The following is a 15,765-nucleotide window of genomic DNA, read 5'->3' on the forward strand; positions in this document are numbered from 1 at the left end:
ATCTCGGGATATCGCAGAACATAATCAAAATAATAGGAAGCTTTTCGCAGTGACTGTGGATGAATGATGCGGCGACCTCCGACGCGAAGCTATCCGTACGCGCTAAACTAGAACGTAATGACTACAGAATACAACTCCGCACTAAATATAAGCAAATCCATTATATAATCTGAGTAATTATGGCGATATATAACAAAATTAAACTGGGACGGTAGGCTGGAAGATGACGATTTAAATTAAAAAAAGAAATCATTCGCATTGGCACCGATCGCGTCGACCGAACAGTGAACTGTGAATGAAAAATGGCTGACTCCGCTCGGCACCGGTCCGTTAGGAACGAGTCCCCGTGACGTCACGCTTACACGAATAGCAAATTTACACTAGCACCTCTATACTGTTACGTATAAAAAAATATCCCGGCGTCCGGCGTGCTGTCGCTTTTGTTTCATTCATAAATGCAAAATAAGCTTTTTGTTCTATCTCGGTAATTTGACTTCTCCCTGACGCCCTGTTACCGGTAACACAACGACTCGGCGGTTGGAGTTGAATTTAACATTAGCTAAATAAAATCGACCGCCAGTGTTATATGAGCAAAATTAGACATATCGGTACCACAAACCATACGAGTTCCGACGCGGGCGCAGTACAAATTTGAACCTTATCGCTATAGTGAGTATGTTCAGTTTTCCGTATACTTACATAACCATATCCATAAAGCTTTAAGAGGAAGCCTCACTATACATATAATTAATGTAATGGTTTTAATTAAATATTTGTTTGTTTTTTTAATATATAATTCTGTTACATTTACACATTCATACAAACTCTAAATAACTAAAGCATTATCGATGTCAACTAAACGCCCAACTCCGTGAATTAGTTGCAACTCGCAGTGTCGGCGGTGTGCACGCGGGCAAGTTTGACGCGCTTCTTCTCAGATTCATTATCGACTAGCAAACACTTGTATTTGAGTGACGAGCGACATGAACAGCAACCTCTGTCAGACCCGCAAGAGTGATAATCAACATGATTTTAATCATTGCTATATACGAATAAAAACATGAGAGAGAAACAAAGAGTTTAGATTAAATAATATAATATAACAATAGCATTAACATGTGCTAATCGCTAGACAGACAGAAGAAATAATCGCAGGAAGTTGCTGAATGCGGTCAGCGCAAGATTGGTCAGGGTGGCAGATCTTTGGGAAAAGTTCTATACCTTGCAGTGGGTGTCTATCGGCTGATATGTTGAATTAAAAGCGTAGTAAAGAACGAAAGCATGTTCTGAAAAAGTGGATGTCCGGTCAGATGACATGTGAAGGTAGACATTGGATATAGGTCGCTTCCCATCGGTGCTAGGATGTCTATGTTCAGTAGTGAAATACTACAATTTTAATATTTTTAATACAGCCCAATGCTGAACAGAGGCTTTTCTATAAATCTCCAATAATACCGATTAGAAGCGGCTTGCATCCAAAATCTTCAAACGAATTTAACAGAAAGCCATCTGTAATATTTATACTTCATTTATAAATGTCAATTCTGATAGAAACTAGAATCAAATGAACCCTAAGTCTAGAAGATATAGACACATGTTTTATTCATACCAAACAATTACGCCAAGAATCTTTCAGATTTAAAATTGCGGTTAACAAATGTTTTTACTTAAAACATGAATTTATTATTCAAAGTTTGCAACGGTATATTAAAATAATTGAAACGATTTTAATTAAAATTTTCTGTTCTATGTGCGGGGACGTATTACGTTCAAAATGTTACTTTACGTTGTTTATTGTACGAGATATGGAACACCTAATCTATCGCAATTTGTTGAAAATGAAATTCAATATTACGAACATATTTCGTGATAAAAATCCATTGCGAAAATCGATATCATGAGAAATCGATTTGCAAACATATCGATTACACCCTCAGCAAGTCTAAAGTACAAAAAAATCTGTCTGAAATATTTCTTTGCTATGTACGAACATTTTCAACGTCAGTTCATTTGGCTCGCCGTCATCCGATACGCGTTCAGTTAAATGAATAATTAAATTTTAACCGACACACAAATCGATATTGACTTTCGATTCTATCGCATATTTTATAATCATTCGTATGCAAAAATACAAATACCGCATAGCTAAATTTCTTCATAAGACATTTCACTATATATTTTTATTACATGAATTTAAATCTACGCCATACACGGTTACTGACTTAACTAAAATCGGATTAGATTTATTTAATTCAGCGACTATGTCCAATTTCGACCTAATTTTTGACTATTTCTGATATTATTATTACATCCTCTAGGTTTTTGTGTAAAATAATCGATAATTGAAGAATTTTCTACATTTTTTTTAAATATAAATAGACAGCTTGAACTAATGACTCGAAGTAAAAATATCATTCAATTTTTATTCCATTCAGTCATCATTCAAAGAATGTAATGAACTGTCTATTATTTTATCGTACGATTTCTAAATACATCAATTATCACATGTTCACTGTTATTTTCGCAGATTTAGTCGCGGCCCCTCAAAGTTACATTTTCACTTAAAAGCTTTTTCAATTCCCTATTGAATATGTCGGTACTTACTTCTTTAAACTATTTTGAAATCGTTCAACGAGATACTGTAATTTAAATATGTTTTTCATTGCGATTATTGTAGCAAATCACTTATGAAAAACTCCTATGTCGTAAACCAACATCGTATTTTTAAATAATTGACCAAATTATTTTACTGTATTTACATTACTGTACCTTCGTGTCGGGAGTGCAATGAATCATCAAAGTTCGCCGGTCTATCAATGACCATTCAAATCATTCTTGCTTTCAACTGGTCACTGTGAACTTGTCTTTATCAATACAAGAGACCACACGAGATGTTAACAATTTAAATGGAATTATTTGTAACTACAAAAATAAGTTCACAGTGACCATTCGAAGGCATACTTCTGAACTCAAAGACCAATAATGGTCTTATACTAAGGTAGTACAGCGGACAATGATGATTAACTGATTTCACAACGCGAAGTGACTATAGCTTTACATATGATATATAAATAAAGAATTTTACGCGGGTAGTTTAATATACCCGGGTGTCAAATCAACGGACTCCATGCAGTTGTCCCAGCGCAAGCTAGTAACTATATTTTAAGATTTAAGCTAAGGTGTTTTTGGGAGTAACATAGTAGGACCACTGCTTTACACATCAGCCACTAAGTCATACATTACGCGATTAATCTAGTTGCTTTATGTTTATTAATTAAATTACATTATAGTAATTATACTTAATTAAGGAAAGATAAGGAATCCGTTAAGCCGATATTAGTTATATATCAACAGACATACAGACATCACTGCGATATAACAGATTTGACTATGGTAAATGTCGACGAGCAGTTGTATGAACTTAAATGGCTTAAATGAAAAATTCGTGAAGTAGTCGAGGGCACAGTGGGAAAGCGTAAGTTTAAATCGGAAGAATTTACATATCAGTAACTTAAGGTACATTGCAATTTAAATAAATTTGAATGAACTTGTTTTTCAAATTTATACAAAGTTTGATTAAAATTAACAAATTATTATTTTGACAGGTCTAGGCGTATTTATGTGTATGGTCAAGGTTCGAAGTAATCAAGTTTGATGGTGTAACAAAAAGTTGAAAACAGTGTACAGATGTAAAAGCGAAGACGTCTTATAGACTGTAACAGAGTGTGACGTATATAACAGGAGTAAGGAACGGTGTCGACGACTTGCCGGCGCGGGGGGCGTGTCGCCGCGCGGCGGGTGGGCGGTGGCGAGGCGACGTGGGCGGGGCGCGGTGCGGTGCGTGCGTGTGCGTGCGCGCGTGCGTGTGCGCGTGTGTACTAGCTGGCGACGTGCTGCGCGCGCGGCTGGGGCGGCGCGCTGTGCCCGAAGCTGCCGCGCAGGGACTCCTCTATCAGCCGACACAGCTTGTCGCGATCCGCCTGCATGCAAACAAAAATTACTACCATCGCGTTAGACACCATTAAAAATGATAGTAGTATTATTCCTTAAATTGAGCTTATTTCATTTTTTATTTCAAAGATTTATTTTTACAGATGGACAGAGGTTTTAGTTTATTCTGATTAGTATGGGAAAAATATTTTTTTTTTATCTTAAGCTCGATGAAAAAGATATCAGAAGATTCTGTCTCGAGTTTTAGATATATTTAGCGATAGTTGTTTTTGACATATATGGGTGCAGACTGCATTTGTGCATGGGACGCACCTCGTGTATGAAACCAAGCTGCACGAGCTCGTGCGCGAGCGCAGGCGCGGAGTCGCGGCGCGACACGGCGCAGGTCAGCTGCCGGTTCATCTTGTCGTCCATGCGCAGCAGGATCGTCATCTGCACAAGCACATTATTTTTCTCATGAATTTTCCTGATATTTGAAGGGCATCTTAATTACGTATACAATTTAAATACTCTTAATATTTAACCCTTTCCACTCCGATGTCGAGTGTCACTCGACACTGATTTTGTTCCACAAGCTCCACTGTCGAGTTATACTCGACACGGTGTAATACTTCTTTTTGCGGAAAATTTTACAACAGGAAAGATTTTTGCTACTAAAATGTTTGAATCACGAATGAATGAAACATATTCTAGTATCGCAAGATACTATAATTCAATTAAATTTTATCGATGCTACATAACAGCCTTGGAGTGAAAAGGGTTAATACATGTAATGTGAAATATGTGTTTATTGTATGATGTTTTCATAGAAATGAAATAGGTTCATGTGTGCGTCTCTCTGTGTCTGTGTGGGCGTGGGCGTGGGTGCGCACCAGCAGGTCGTGCGCGTCGTGCGGCGCGCGTGGCTTGAGGCTGCACATCATGTTGACGACGCGGCGCGTCTCCAGGTCGCGCGGCTCGGGCGACGCGGGCGCGCTCTCGGCCGCGCGCTCGCACGGGGAGGCCGCGCGCCGCCCGCCCCACGCGTACGCCGTCAGCGGGTAGATACCGTACCTGCGCCGCGCAAACACACTTGTTTATCAAACAACCAAAATACCGGACAAAGGTTCAAAACATAAAGATTAAATAAAAAAAAAATCATATTTTCAACATTGGAACTTTTAACAGAACTCTCATATATATTTTATTTTTGGATTTACTCTGTTCTGCAGGGTGTCACAGCTCTGGCGAGAAAGTAGAAATAAACTCAACAAAAAATCTTTTACACAAATTTATATATATACGCTATATCAGATATAGCCTGAATGAAATCAAAATATTCATACATCATACATCACTGCCAAGGATTCTCATTTAAATATTCCTTTATATAATAAAATAAGTATTTTCCGTCAGTTTATTTTTAATTTACGTTTTGAACTTTGTAAATGGTTCACCCTAAATATCGCTGGTGCAGTGTACTCTGGTTACAGACAGTCCTGTCGGCGACCACGAAACACAGGAAGGCGCAAGATCGGTCATCGTGGCGTATTATGGTTTGCATGCAGACCATGCATAGAAAAATCCTGCTCACGTATTCCTCTAGTTTACTGGTTACCTTGGCTCACGGAGGGAACATCTCCGTCGCCGTCTATCTCAAAGATATGCTGAGATTTAATGAGGAGTTGGGTTGGCAAAATTTAAAAAAGAACCGTGACGTAAAATAAGCGTCAGTTGCGTGGTTGTGTAAATCAGTCCGACGAGACGAGAAAAAGCAAGATGCGCAGCGAGCAGGAACATCTAGTACGTCAACATACTTGACGTCCTCGACGAACTTCTCCAGCTTCTCGGCGTGTGGCTGCAGGTCCCTGGCGGCCAACTCGCGCCTCTGGCCGTCGCGCACGCACCACGCCAGCGCCGCGCCGCCGCCGCACACCTCGTCCGTTATCGTCTCCGAGATATTCGCTGCACGCAGATCATATATTAAATACAGTTATGTAGACCGCTTCTAACTGGATCTATTCTAAATTAATGGAGAACATGACCACCACTCAGGGCCAGTTATACAGTTCTAAGCACCATACGGAAAAATTTGGCATTATTTCGTACAAAAACTTCCAAATTTATAGTAAATAAAATAGTACAAAAAAAGCACTTTGCGATCTCAGCCTAATTGAGGCTTTAAATGCCAAGCGACAACAATTGTCCATGAGAAAAAAATCTCATGATATAACAGTTAAGCCTATAAATTATTATTATCAATTATAACACAAGGCCAGGGTAATCAAACAATTTTGTATCGACCAGTAATCGTTCGATCGCGTCATAATTATTGTAAATAATTAATCAGATTATTAATAATTCCGGCAGGAAGATAAAACGAAATCTCATAAAACAATTCGTGGCATTGTAATAATTGATGTGTTTTGATAAGGCAATCATTGCGTCGGTCTTCGAGAGCGGCCTATGCCAGGCAGTGGGTGTCTATCGGCTAAAATGTTGATGGTGATGAAGGGCTTACCGGTGGTGTTGACGAGCGTGTGCGCCGCTAACAACTTCAGGGAGTGAACCTCGAAGAGCAAGGGGTGAAAGAGGAGCTCCCTCGCCGTTGGCCTCTTCGCGGGGTCCTTATTTATACATCTGGAAACACGAAGGTCAGGGCGTGAGTTTCGATGCACCTTCCCGTCCGGCAGCACAGCGTTAAAGTCAAGTCAAGGGACTTACCGGTGAGCGCAACGCAAAGCAGATGCGGACGAGAGAAGAAGGAAGAAGGTGACGAACCTTCTTCCCCCGTCGCGCGCCGTCGCGGGGAGCCTGAAATGTACCTGTATATGAAGTCCTTCTGCCTCGGTTCTTCCAAAGATTCGACCGTCCTTATGATGTGTTCCTCTGTTACGTGGCTGCCCGAATCACCGTTGCCCTGAATCTCAAGAGCGGCAGTCTCCAGCGCGCACATTCCGAATGAGTAGATATCCATTGCGGGCGTCACCATTTGCGATGCTGATACGAGGGAAATAAAGTTGCAATAAATACGAGTCACTACTGAGTTTCGCCTGCTGACGATCCTCGACACGCGTCCGTCACTGTTCCACAGATTAAGAGAACTAAACGTCGCAACACTATGCGCTCAAATCAGAATGTAAGTGGAAGGCAATAAATAAAAGGAGAGCCAAACGCTTAACTCAAGGCACAAAGCGAGTGTGGAACAAGTGATCGCCGAGGCAAGGATCTGAGCAAGGGAAACTGTGTGTTCGCTTCCTGATACGGTGATGGTTGCCAATGGACTCACATCCGTATTCGGGCGCAATGAGGTGCATGTTTCTCATGTTCTCGCGGCAGGTCTTCACGTGGTGGTGGATGGCGTCCGGCGCCACGGAGCCGATCTTTACCAGGCCGTTGTGTTGGATGAAGATGGTGTCGCAGGTGAGGTTGCCGTGCACGATGGGCGGCACGCAGCCGTGCAGGTAGCTGGAGAGATAAGACCTTACACTTGCGACTTTGTTAACGTCAGAAATTTCCAGAATCGCGTCCAACTTGATTTTAGTCATGTCATTTAATTAAAAATCCTTTTTTAAAAACTTTCTCGATTGGTGAATATAATTTATGCTTTTGTTATTTACTCATCGATACCAACTAATAACAAATCAAGTCATATTTTTAAACAAATCTAGACCATTCCTTGAGTAGCATTTCTTTGGTTGTTCTGTTGTAAGCTTTTTGTGTGAGCTCTGTAAGTGAGTCTATAAGATAGGTACGTCGCCCGCTAGGTGGACCGACTGCAGTCTAGGGTCGCGGAAGTCGCTGGATGTGGCGATGTCTGAGAGAGGCCTATGCTTAGCCGCGGGCCTCTTTCAGCTGTTACGATGACGACTAGCGAAAGCACTGTTCTTTCCATTCATTCGGCAGTAAGGTGAGGGTGCCTTACCTGAGCGCCGACAGGATCTGCGTGCACCAGCGCTTCCACGCCTGCAGCGGCAGCCGCTTCACGTTACGCTTTGTCCGCTTCAGAAACTGCTTCAGCGACCCGCAAGACATGTACTCCGTTATGAATATTACCTGTAATTTATTTATTTCTGATACCAGAGATCGAAAAAAGGGACAGGTGAGATTTTGGTAGATTTATCATTGTTATAACATTGACATCCCTTTTTATTTAATATAAATAAACGACAAATTTAGGCGTATAATTACAGCACACACAGACTTCGATTCGTTTTATTTTAGATTGGACTCATTCAGAATATACTTCCTTTATCCAAACATTAATATTTGTCATTGAACTTTAGTATGATATTTCAGCACAGCAACCTACAGTTATAATGTATATCTGTGATGCACTGCACATATTCTGGTCATTGTTAAATAATTTATCGAAGCAAAAGCTAAGCTAGCGACGTAACGACGACGATTCGAGAATGTTACCAATGTGTAGTCTCCAACAAAGGACTAGTAATATCTCTATCGTTGGACAAATTCTCTTCACAGAGAATATGGATGGTAACTTAATCAATTGAATCAAGTTTGAATTTGTAAGAAACACACGACTGTCTCATTACTGCTCCTATAGTTACTGTTAGATCATCGATATTTTATTCTCCATTTCGTAAATGACAGAGGTGTCATACATGGTGATTTGTTACAAGTGGAAAGTTTTAAATTGGTGAATGTATAAAGTATTTGCTGTTAATAAATAAAGATCAAAGGTCTCGGCAATATTAAATAAAAAATTAAATATTGTCTACTATCTACCTTGCAGACTTTGTACTGTCGGAAGTTATTGGCGTGTCGCATTCCACACGAAAAAATAAATCTATGTAAAATATTTATGAGTAATTACTTGCTTTAAAGCTTTTTGTTGAGTAATGAGCTATGTTTAGGCCGTAGGATGCTCACCCGCGGCTTGTCGTTGTGCGTGTCGGTCCAGTAGCGGTGGAACTTGACGATGTTGGGGTGCTCGAGCCTGGTGAGGTTGTCGAACACCATCTGGATCTTGTCCTCCTGCGCCTTGAAGTTCTTGCGTTCGGAGAACTGAACCTCGTTCCACACCACCTCCACGCCCTCCTCCGTGTCCATGGCCAGGTGCGCGCAGTCGATGCCCGGCACGTCGCGCTGCTCCACCTGGAGTCACGAAAACCAAACATTACAAACAATTTTACTAGATGGACTCCTACTAGATGGACCGACGACATAGTCCAAGTCGCGTGAAGTCGCTGAACGCGGGCAGCGCAAGACTTGTCATCGTGGCGATCTTTGGTGAAGACCTGGGCTCTGCTATTGGCATTTGATGATGATGATTATATTTATTCTTAAATAATATATTACACTTGTAACTTAAACAAATAGACATGTAAACGGCACCGGATAATGTACCGGACGAAAAATGTTACAAATTTATTTTATTAGTTATATCTTTGTCCACTTTCAAACGTTTACAGTAGTCACGTGTGTACTTCAAGAGAAAAATACCAGAAAAAGCCTAATTTGTTAGAAACCAAAATCAAATTTAACAAATTTAACTTACAACAATGACATCACTCAATATAAAATGAAGCTAAGAGTGTTCCAACATTCAAACCACTACGTAATTAATTGCATATATGTATGTATATATTGAGTTTTTAAAAATAGTAAACGAAATGTTTGGTGGAAAATTAACTTGGAAAATGAGACATTACGTGGCCTCACCAGAGCTCAGATCTCACACCACACGATTTTTTTTCTTTGGTACCTAAAGAGCCGTGTTTACGCCAATAAACCGTTGACGATTGCCCAACTTAAAAACAACATAAGCGAAGATATTTCCGCCATTCCACGAGTGATGTGCCTTTGAGCTTTCATGAAAATGTAGTCTAGATTGTGGGAAGGTGTACATTTAAATAACGTATTACATAGTGGTGTGTTTTTTTAAACAAAATTCCCATAGGTTTACTATTACTACACTATATTATAAATAAAAATTTTCTTTTATAAACTTTGTGATTTTTTTCGATAATATATATTAAAATCCGCTCAACCGTGGTGCATCTTGAAACAAATTTGAGCCATCTTGATATATCTCGCCGAGTAAAGCGAAGTGACCAAAAATCATTAAGGCTTGCTTACTAATAAGGCACGCCTGCAACTTTACAGGTAGGATCCAAATCTCAACACTATTTTAGCGTTTACCTAATATCGTCAATGAACATTATGTCTAATATTAAAAAGCATTTAAAATCAGAGGTCAACGTGTAGTTTTACAACGACCTGGAGCCAACTGTACATTGATTAAAATAAAATCTTTTTTTTTGAATATTCACTCGATTATGCTCTATAGCAGTGATTCCCAAAGTGGTCTATATCAACCCCTAGGGGTCCATGACAACCTGCAAGGGGTCTACGTCAGCGAAAAAAAATTTGGGGGTCCATGAAATGAAAAAGGGGGTCCACATACACTGATAGTACCTATTTACTTACATCATACTATCTTATAATATCAAAACATTTACATTATAAAAGTACTTTTGAAGTAAAAAATTAGTAATAAGTAGGATGTTGGTATTCGCTTTGTGGTCGCAAACCTGAGAGTCGCAGTCTCGTGTTTATTTAATGTTACGTATATTTTACATAACAGATACAAAATTTGATTTTGAGTAGTTAATTAATAAATGTATAAATTAACATGTGTTTTTATTTTAAGTTTTTAACACTAAACTTCACTACAGTTAGAAATTTACAGGAAATCAATATCAGGTAAGTAGAAGGTCTACTCAACACGGAAAAACATGGCAAGGGGTCTACGACACAAAAAAGTTTGGGGAACTGTGTTCTAAAGCATGCAAATTGTTTATAATACAATTTTAAAATTACAGCGACCTTCAAGTGATCATTGGTGAGCCATTACCGCAATTGGCGAAATTGTCCCGTCCCGGCGGGCCAATCATTCAATTGTAACCCTCTCTCTTCAGACTGGAATTGCACCAGGAACTGGACCGGATTAATTCAAACAGATTTTTTTATTGTTGTCCATAAACGAACAAAAGATTATTATTATACAAGGTTTCTCTGGGTAGAATTAAAAAATGCTAATTACGAAAATAAATTAGCTTGTCGATGATTACATTTTCTTACTAAAACAATTAAATACCGTTACCTAAATTGATTTAAAAGTTAAAGATAAACGGAATTCTCTATGACGATACATTACCAATATTATTTTTATTTATTACTTTATAATGCTTGAATCATTTATACTGACTAACCACTTAAATATGTCATGAAAAGAAAACCACAGGTCCTGTTTGATAGAACCAAATTGATTTTAACCAAACATGATTTTAACTAGAATTAGATCTAGCTCACCTATTACGGTATCCTTAAATTTAAAACAATGCAAATTAGGAAAACTTTGATCAGTAGGTGAGATAGAATTGGGTAAGAGTATGGAGGCTAGAAATATCGCCTCTCTAGTGGCCGACAAAGAGAGTCGCCATGAGCTCCTGAGATTTTGTAAGACAATCATTCAGAGTGCTATACTTAGAAATAAGAACTAGTTACGTAAGTTGAGAGGGGTAAAACCCCACAACCAAGGAGAAGTTACAGTGAAAAACTTGTTTATAATGAGAATTTAAAATAGATAAGGTAGTAAAATTCATGCTATTATAATTATAATGTATTGCGAATAAGAAAAAGATAGAGAAGAAAAAAATAAAAAGCTGTTTGTGATACCTTAGGAAAGATGGTGAGGGATGATTGGAGATATCTAAAAGATAAAAGAAATGTGAAAAATGTAAGAAAATGAGGAACAAGAAAAATGAAGAATAGAAGAGATTGTGAATCTTGGAAGGAAATTGAACAATGAAACGCAAAAAAAAACTTGGGGTCCAACGCGCCTTGATCTGAGAGTAGCTCACAATAAACAGATAAGTTGTTTTTCGACCACTTTCTCACGTCTCTGCTGCAATAGTAACGCAATTCATTCCCGAGCTTTATTACAACCTAAGAACCTTTTACACATGACCAGTTTTTTGTTGAACTTATATTTATTACATATTCAAGCAAGACTCTTGTACCCCGTGCGTTTTCTATGACTCAGAACCATAGAAGTTGTGGATAGAAGCTGCTTGTTTAAACACGTTTAATCATTTAAAAGGAAGGTATAAAATAATACCGTAAGCTGGCGCGGCGGCATTCTATTATCGCTATAGAATGTAGAATAGAACGCGGGAGATATTTGAATTTAATAGATAAATTCGATATGAATCGAATTCCGCTTGGATTGTGTAACGGGAGGCGAGTCTATTCGAGCGAGACTATCGGCAGCAGAGAGATACGAGGTATTATTACAATTTAGATATTGATATACAGGCTGATTAGTTAATATAAGCTTTAAGGAGTGAATGTATAGCTTATGTTTCAATTCCCAATTATCCCGGCATAGTTATAATTCTGAAATACGTCAGACCAATGACTTATGGCAGTATAAAGTCTACAGAAACAGATTATTATCATCATATAAGCCATATACACTCACTGGAGGGCATACCCCCCCTCCTCCAAAGATCGGAACGATGGCCGATCTTGCGCCACCAGCAGGAACTTCCTGCGACTATAACTATGTTGTCAGTCAACCTAGTGTCAGGCCCTGTACGCCCCGTCTACCGGCTCGTGGTCGCTACTCGAAGGCTTTTCGGCTGCAACAGTCATCGGTTGGGCGAGCGATGTGCTCTTTCCCCTGCCGTTTCAGACGAGCAATTCTTCAATCTATGTCCATGATGTTGGTTCTTCTGCGGATCTTCTCATCTCTAATTCGATCTCGCAGCGAAAGTCTGAGCATAGCACTCCACCTTGCTCTCCAGTGTTCTTTTAAAGGCCATCGTAAACGACCACGTCTCGGATCCGTATCCTCACTGGCAACACACATTGGTCAAAGACCTTCGTCATCATGTATTTCAGTATTTTTTTAATACGTAATTACAAGTAGTTATGAAATAGCTCTTTATTTTTTGATAGGGTATATCATACACTGATTGACAGCAAATGAACTTACATTCACAACTTTAAAGTTTTAAAACGTATAAACAATCTACCAGTATAAAGAGAAGATGCTCGGATCGTGCTTCTTTTGCAAGAATTCTTGACGAGCATGTCATCTAATTATTCTATTGTTCGATAGAAAGTTATACTTAAAGTTTTGAATAAAAAATTCAATACATTATGCTCTCTTATTAAAACTTGTACAATGCATGGAATGTACCTTGCTGTAGTATGAAGGATAAGCGTCAGCCTATTGTATTCGAGAAGATAATTTATTCACCCTCCGGTGTCGGAGCTCGTGCCCAACTGTGGGACGTGGACTAAATTATTCATCGAGATATAAAAAAGCCAATTACACGAGACTTAAAATAAGTGGTATACGGTTGCGAGTTAAAGTTATTGTTTAATTAAGATATGTTGCAATAAACAGTTGTCGTTCGACAACAGGATGAATTTATCTCACGACGAACAAGCGACCCGATTGTTTCCTGCGTGTAAACAGTGTTTAAAATAGCTCGTGCTGTATTAAATGCTTCCTACATTAGTCATGAGATGAGAGCATATGGCTCGCCGTGCACAAGGCGGCCCTGTCCAAATATAGCGAGCGATACGGCTATCTCTTTGACATTTACTCTTCACCACAGAGTGTTGGTAGCGGGGCACTTAATATGTAACATGTGTTTAAACGACATCAAGTTAGGGCATGCAACATTTTAGTGTTCTTTTGTCATTCTTATTCAACTTTCGCTTTAGCTTCCGTTGTCTCTTATTCTAACATCATATTACTTTTTAAGAACTGACGGTAATGAGTTGTTTTTAGATTTAAATGTACTTTGTAAGAAGTTGATAGCAAAGGTTGATTCGTTCATTAATTATTATCAGCTTATAAAGATCACAGTAAGAAAAGGACCAATATTTAGCCACTTCTGCACATGCAGTGGTAGTCGTGCAATAAAGTGCACCGCCCGCCAGCCCGTTGATAAATAACACAAAGCCTGTGTTTGGCACTAATCGGTATGGCTCCTGAAGATGCCCCGTGGAGGGGTGAAACACGTGTTGAGTGATTTGGCGGTGGCGGTTGTGTGATTCGCATTGTTTGCCGCATACGCATTTATCAGCGGGCTGGCGGGCGGTGCACTTTATTGCACGACTACCACTGCATGTGCGGAAGTGGCTAAATATTGGTCCTTTTCTTACAGTGGCAATCCTATATAATTATTGCACAAAGTGAGAATTATATTAAATATATCGATTACGAGACGTACGATCGCAAGTGCCAGTCGTCTACGGCCGGGCTACCACTTGCTCAAGATTTGTTTACGTAATCAGAAAAACCCATCATCAAACCTTTTTAGCATATATATAATTCTAATTCACTTAACGATCGATGAATTCATTTATTGAAATAGTAAGTATTTAGTTGCAGTTACTTGTATCGTATACAAGCTCCTGTGAATACAGCCTATTTCACTATATATAGAGGTAAACTTCTCTTTTTATGTTTATTCATTTGACTAATGAAACATTTTCCATAGTGCAATAAATAATTATTGAAAGGACTTATTGAACATAGTATTATAGGTTATTAGTCCCAAATGATTGCTTCTAATATTCAATATTCAGCTCGGAGAAGCGCTTTGTAGAGTTACCTATACAATATTACCTTTTATATTTAAGTTTGTATATACAGTGGTACCTCGACATACGTGTGCCCCAACATACGAGTTTTTCGAGATACGAGCCGACGAGCAAGTGATTTTTTGCTTTGAGTTACGAGCGAAATTCGAGATACGAGTTCGGTTCGGTAGTAACACGCAGTCGCACCATCACGATCGCATGCTTCCTGTGATAAGTTGTGTAGTTGTGTTATGAAGAATTGGAACCCAGTGTTTCAGTAGAGGAGGAGATTGTATCTCTGGGGAAATCCATGGGTCTAGAGGTGGAAGAGAGAGACGTGAACGAGCTCATCGAGGAGCACACCCAGGAACTGACGACTGAGGAGATACAAGTTATGCAAGAAATTGGTTTTGAGGAGTCAGAGGAGGAGGTTATTTCTACAAGTGAGATAAAGGAGATCTTAGATTCCTAAGATCTCTTTTATCTGGGAGAGAGTTTCACAGTTCGTGGAAAAAAACACCCAGAAAAAGTTGCAACAGGTCGTGCATCTGACCTTTTTAATGACACTTGCCTAACTCATTTCCGGAACATTCTGAGAGGGAGGAAGAAACAAACCTCCTTGGACATGTTTATTTCTAAACGGCCTTCAGGTGAAAGCGAGAAAAATGTAGCGAAAAAGGCAAAGACCAGTGAGGATATCTAATTTATTTTTTTACGTTCTCTTTTTTGTTTTTGTGCAATAAATATTTGATATTTATAAATACGTTTTTATTATTCAAAACCACGTAACAAAAATAACTGGGGTGACATTTTGGAGGTTGGAACGGATTAATGATAGTTCAATTGTTTTGTATGGGGAAATTTGCTTCGAGATACGAGTAATTCAAGATACGAGCAAGGTTGCGGAACGAATTAAACTCGTATGTCGAGGTACCACTGTATATAGATTTATATTATCACTAAGTCTATATATCTAAGTCATTTGATGTCATGTGCTTTGGTCGTGTTACAAAAGCACGTAGATACATAAGGACATAGACTTGGATAAGTTCCAGGCGTTGAGCAAACTATAACGCAAGTAAAAGTCGAAAGTAAGAAAGAAAGGAGTCTTCTTTGTTACGGATCATTTAGGAATGGGACAATTACAGCAAAAAATGCCTGGTTCAGTTATCAAAGTAAGAATGATAATGAAGTTCCTTAATATGT

General features: G+C 39.0%; 1 protein-coding gene across 1 annotated transcript in view; it reads right to left on the reverse strand.

Annotated features, from left to right (window-relative positions):
- Nucleotides 1–3,792: 3,792 nt before the first annotated feature.
- The window catches only part of Madm (MLF1-adaptor molecule), a 112,902-nt gene continuing 100,929 nt past the window's right edge, over nt 3,793–15,765 (reverse strand). Inside the window, exons 2-10 of the mRNA XM_068773465.1 lie at nt 8,824–9,048; nt 7,856–7,986; nt 7,220–7,398; nt 6,756–6,930; nt 6,452–6,570; nt 5,748–5,895; nt 4,824–5,004; nt 4,264–4,383; nt 3,793–3,980 (exon numbers count right to left, since the gene is read on the reverse strand). Coding sequence (XP_068629566.1) covers nt 3,879–3,980; nt 4,264–4,383; nt 4,824–5,004; nt 5,748–5,895; nt 6,452–6,570; nt 6,756–6,930; nt 7,220–7,398; nt 7,856–7,986; nt 8,824–9,048 — 1,380 coding nt within the window. The 3' untranslated portion in view covers nt 3,793–3,878. The remainder of the gene's footprint in view (nt 3,981–4,263; nt 4,384–4,823; nt 5,005–5,747; nt 5,896–6,451; nt 6,571–6,755; nt 6,931–7,219; nt 7,399–7,855; nt 7,987–8,823; nt 9,049–15,765) is intronic.

Source organism: Battus philenor, unplaced genomic scaffold (assembly GCF_028537555.1).
Source record: "Battus philenor isolate CCGP_79_NKW_IND1 unplaced genomic scaffold, ilBatPhil1.0.hap1 SCAF_6, whole genome shotgun sequence".
NCBI lineage: Eukaryota > Metazoa > Arthropoda > Insecta > Lepidoptera > Papilionidae > Battus > Battus philenor.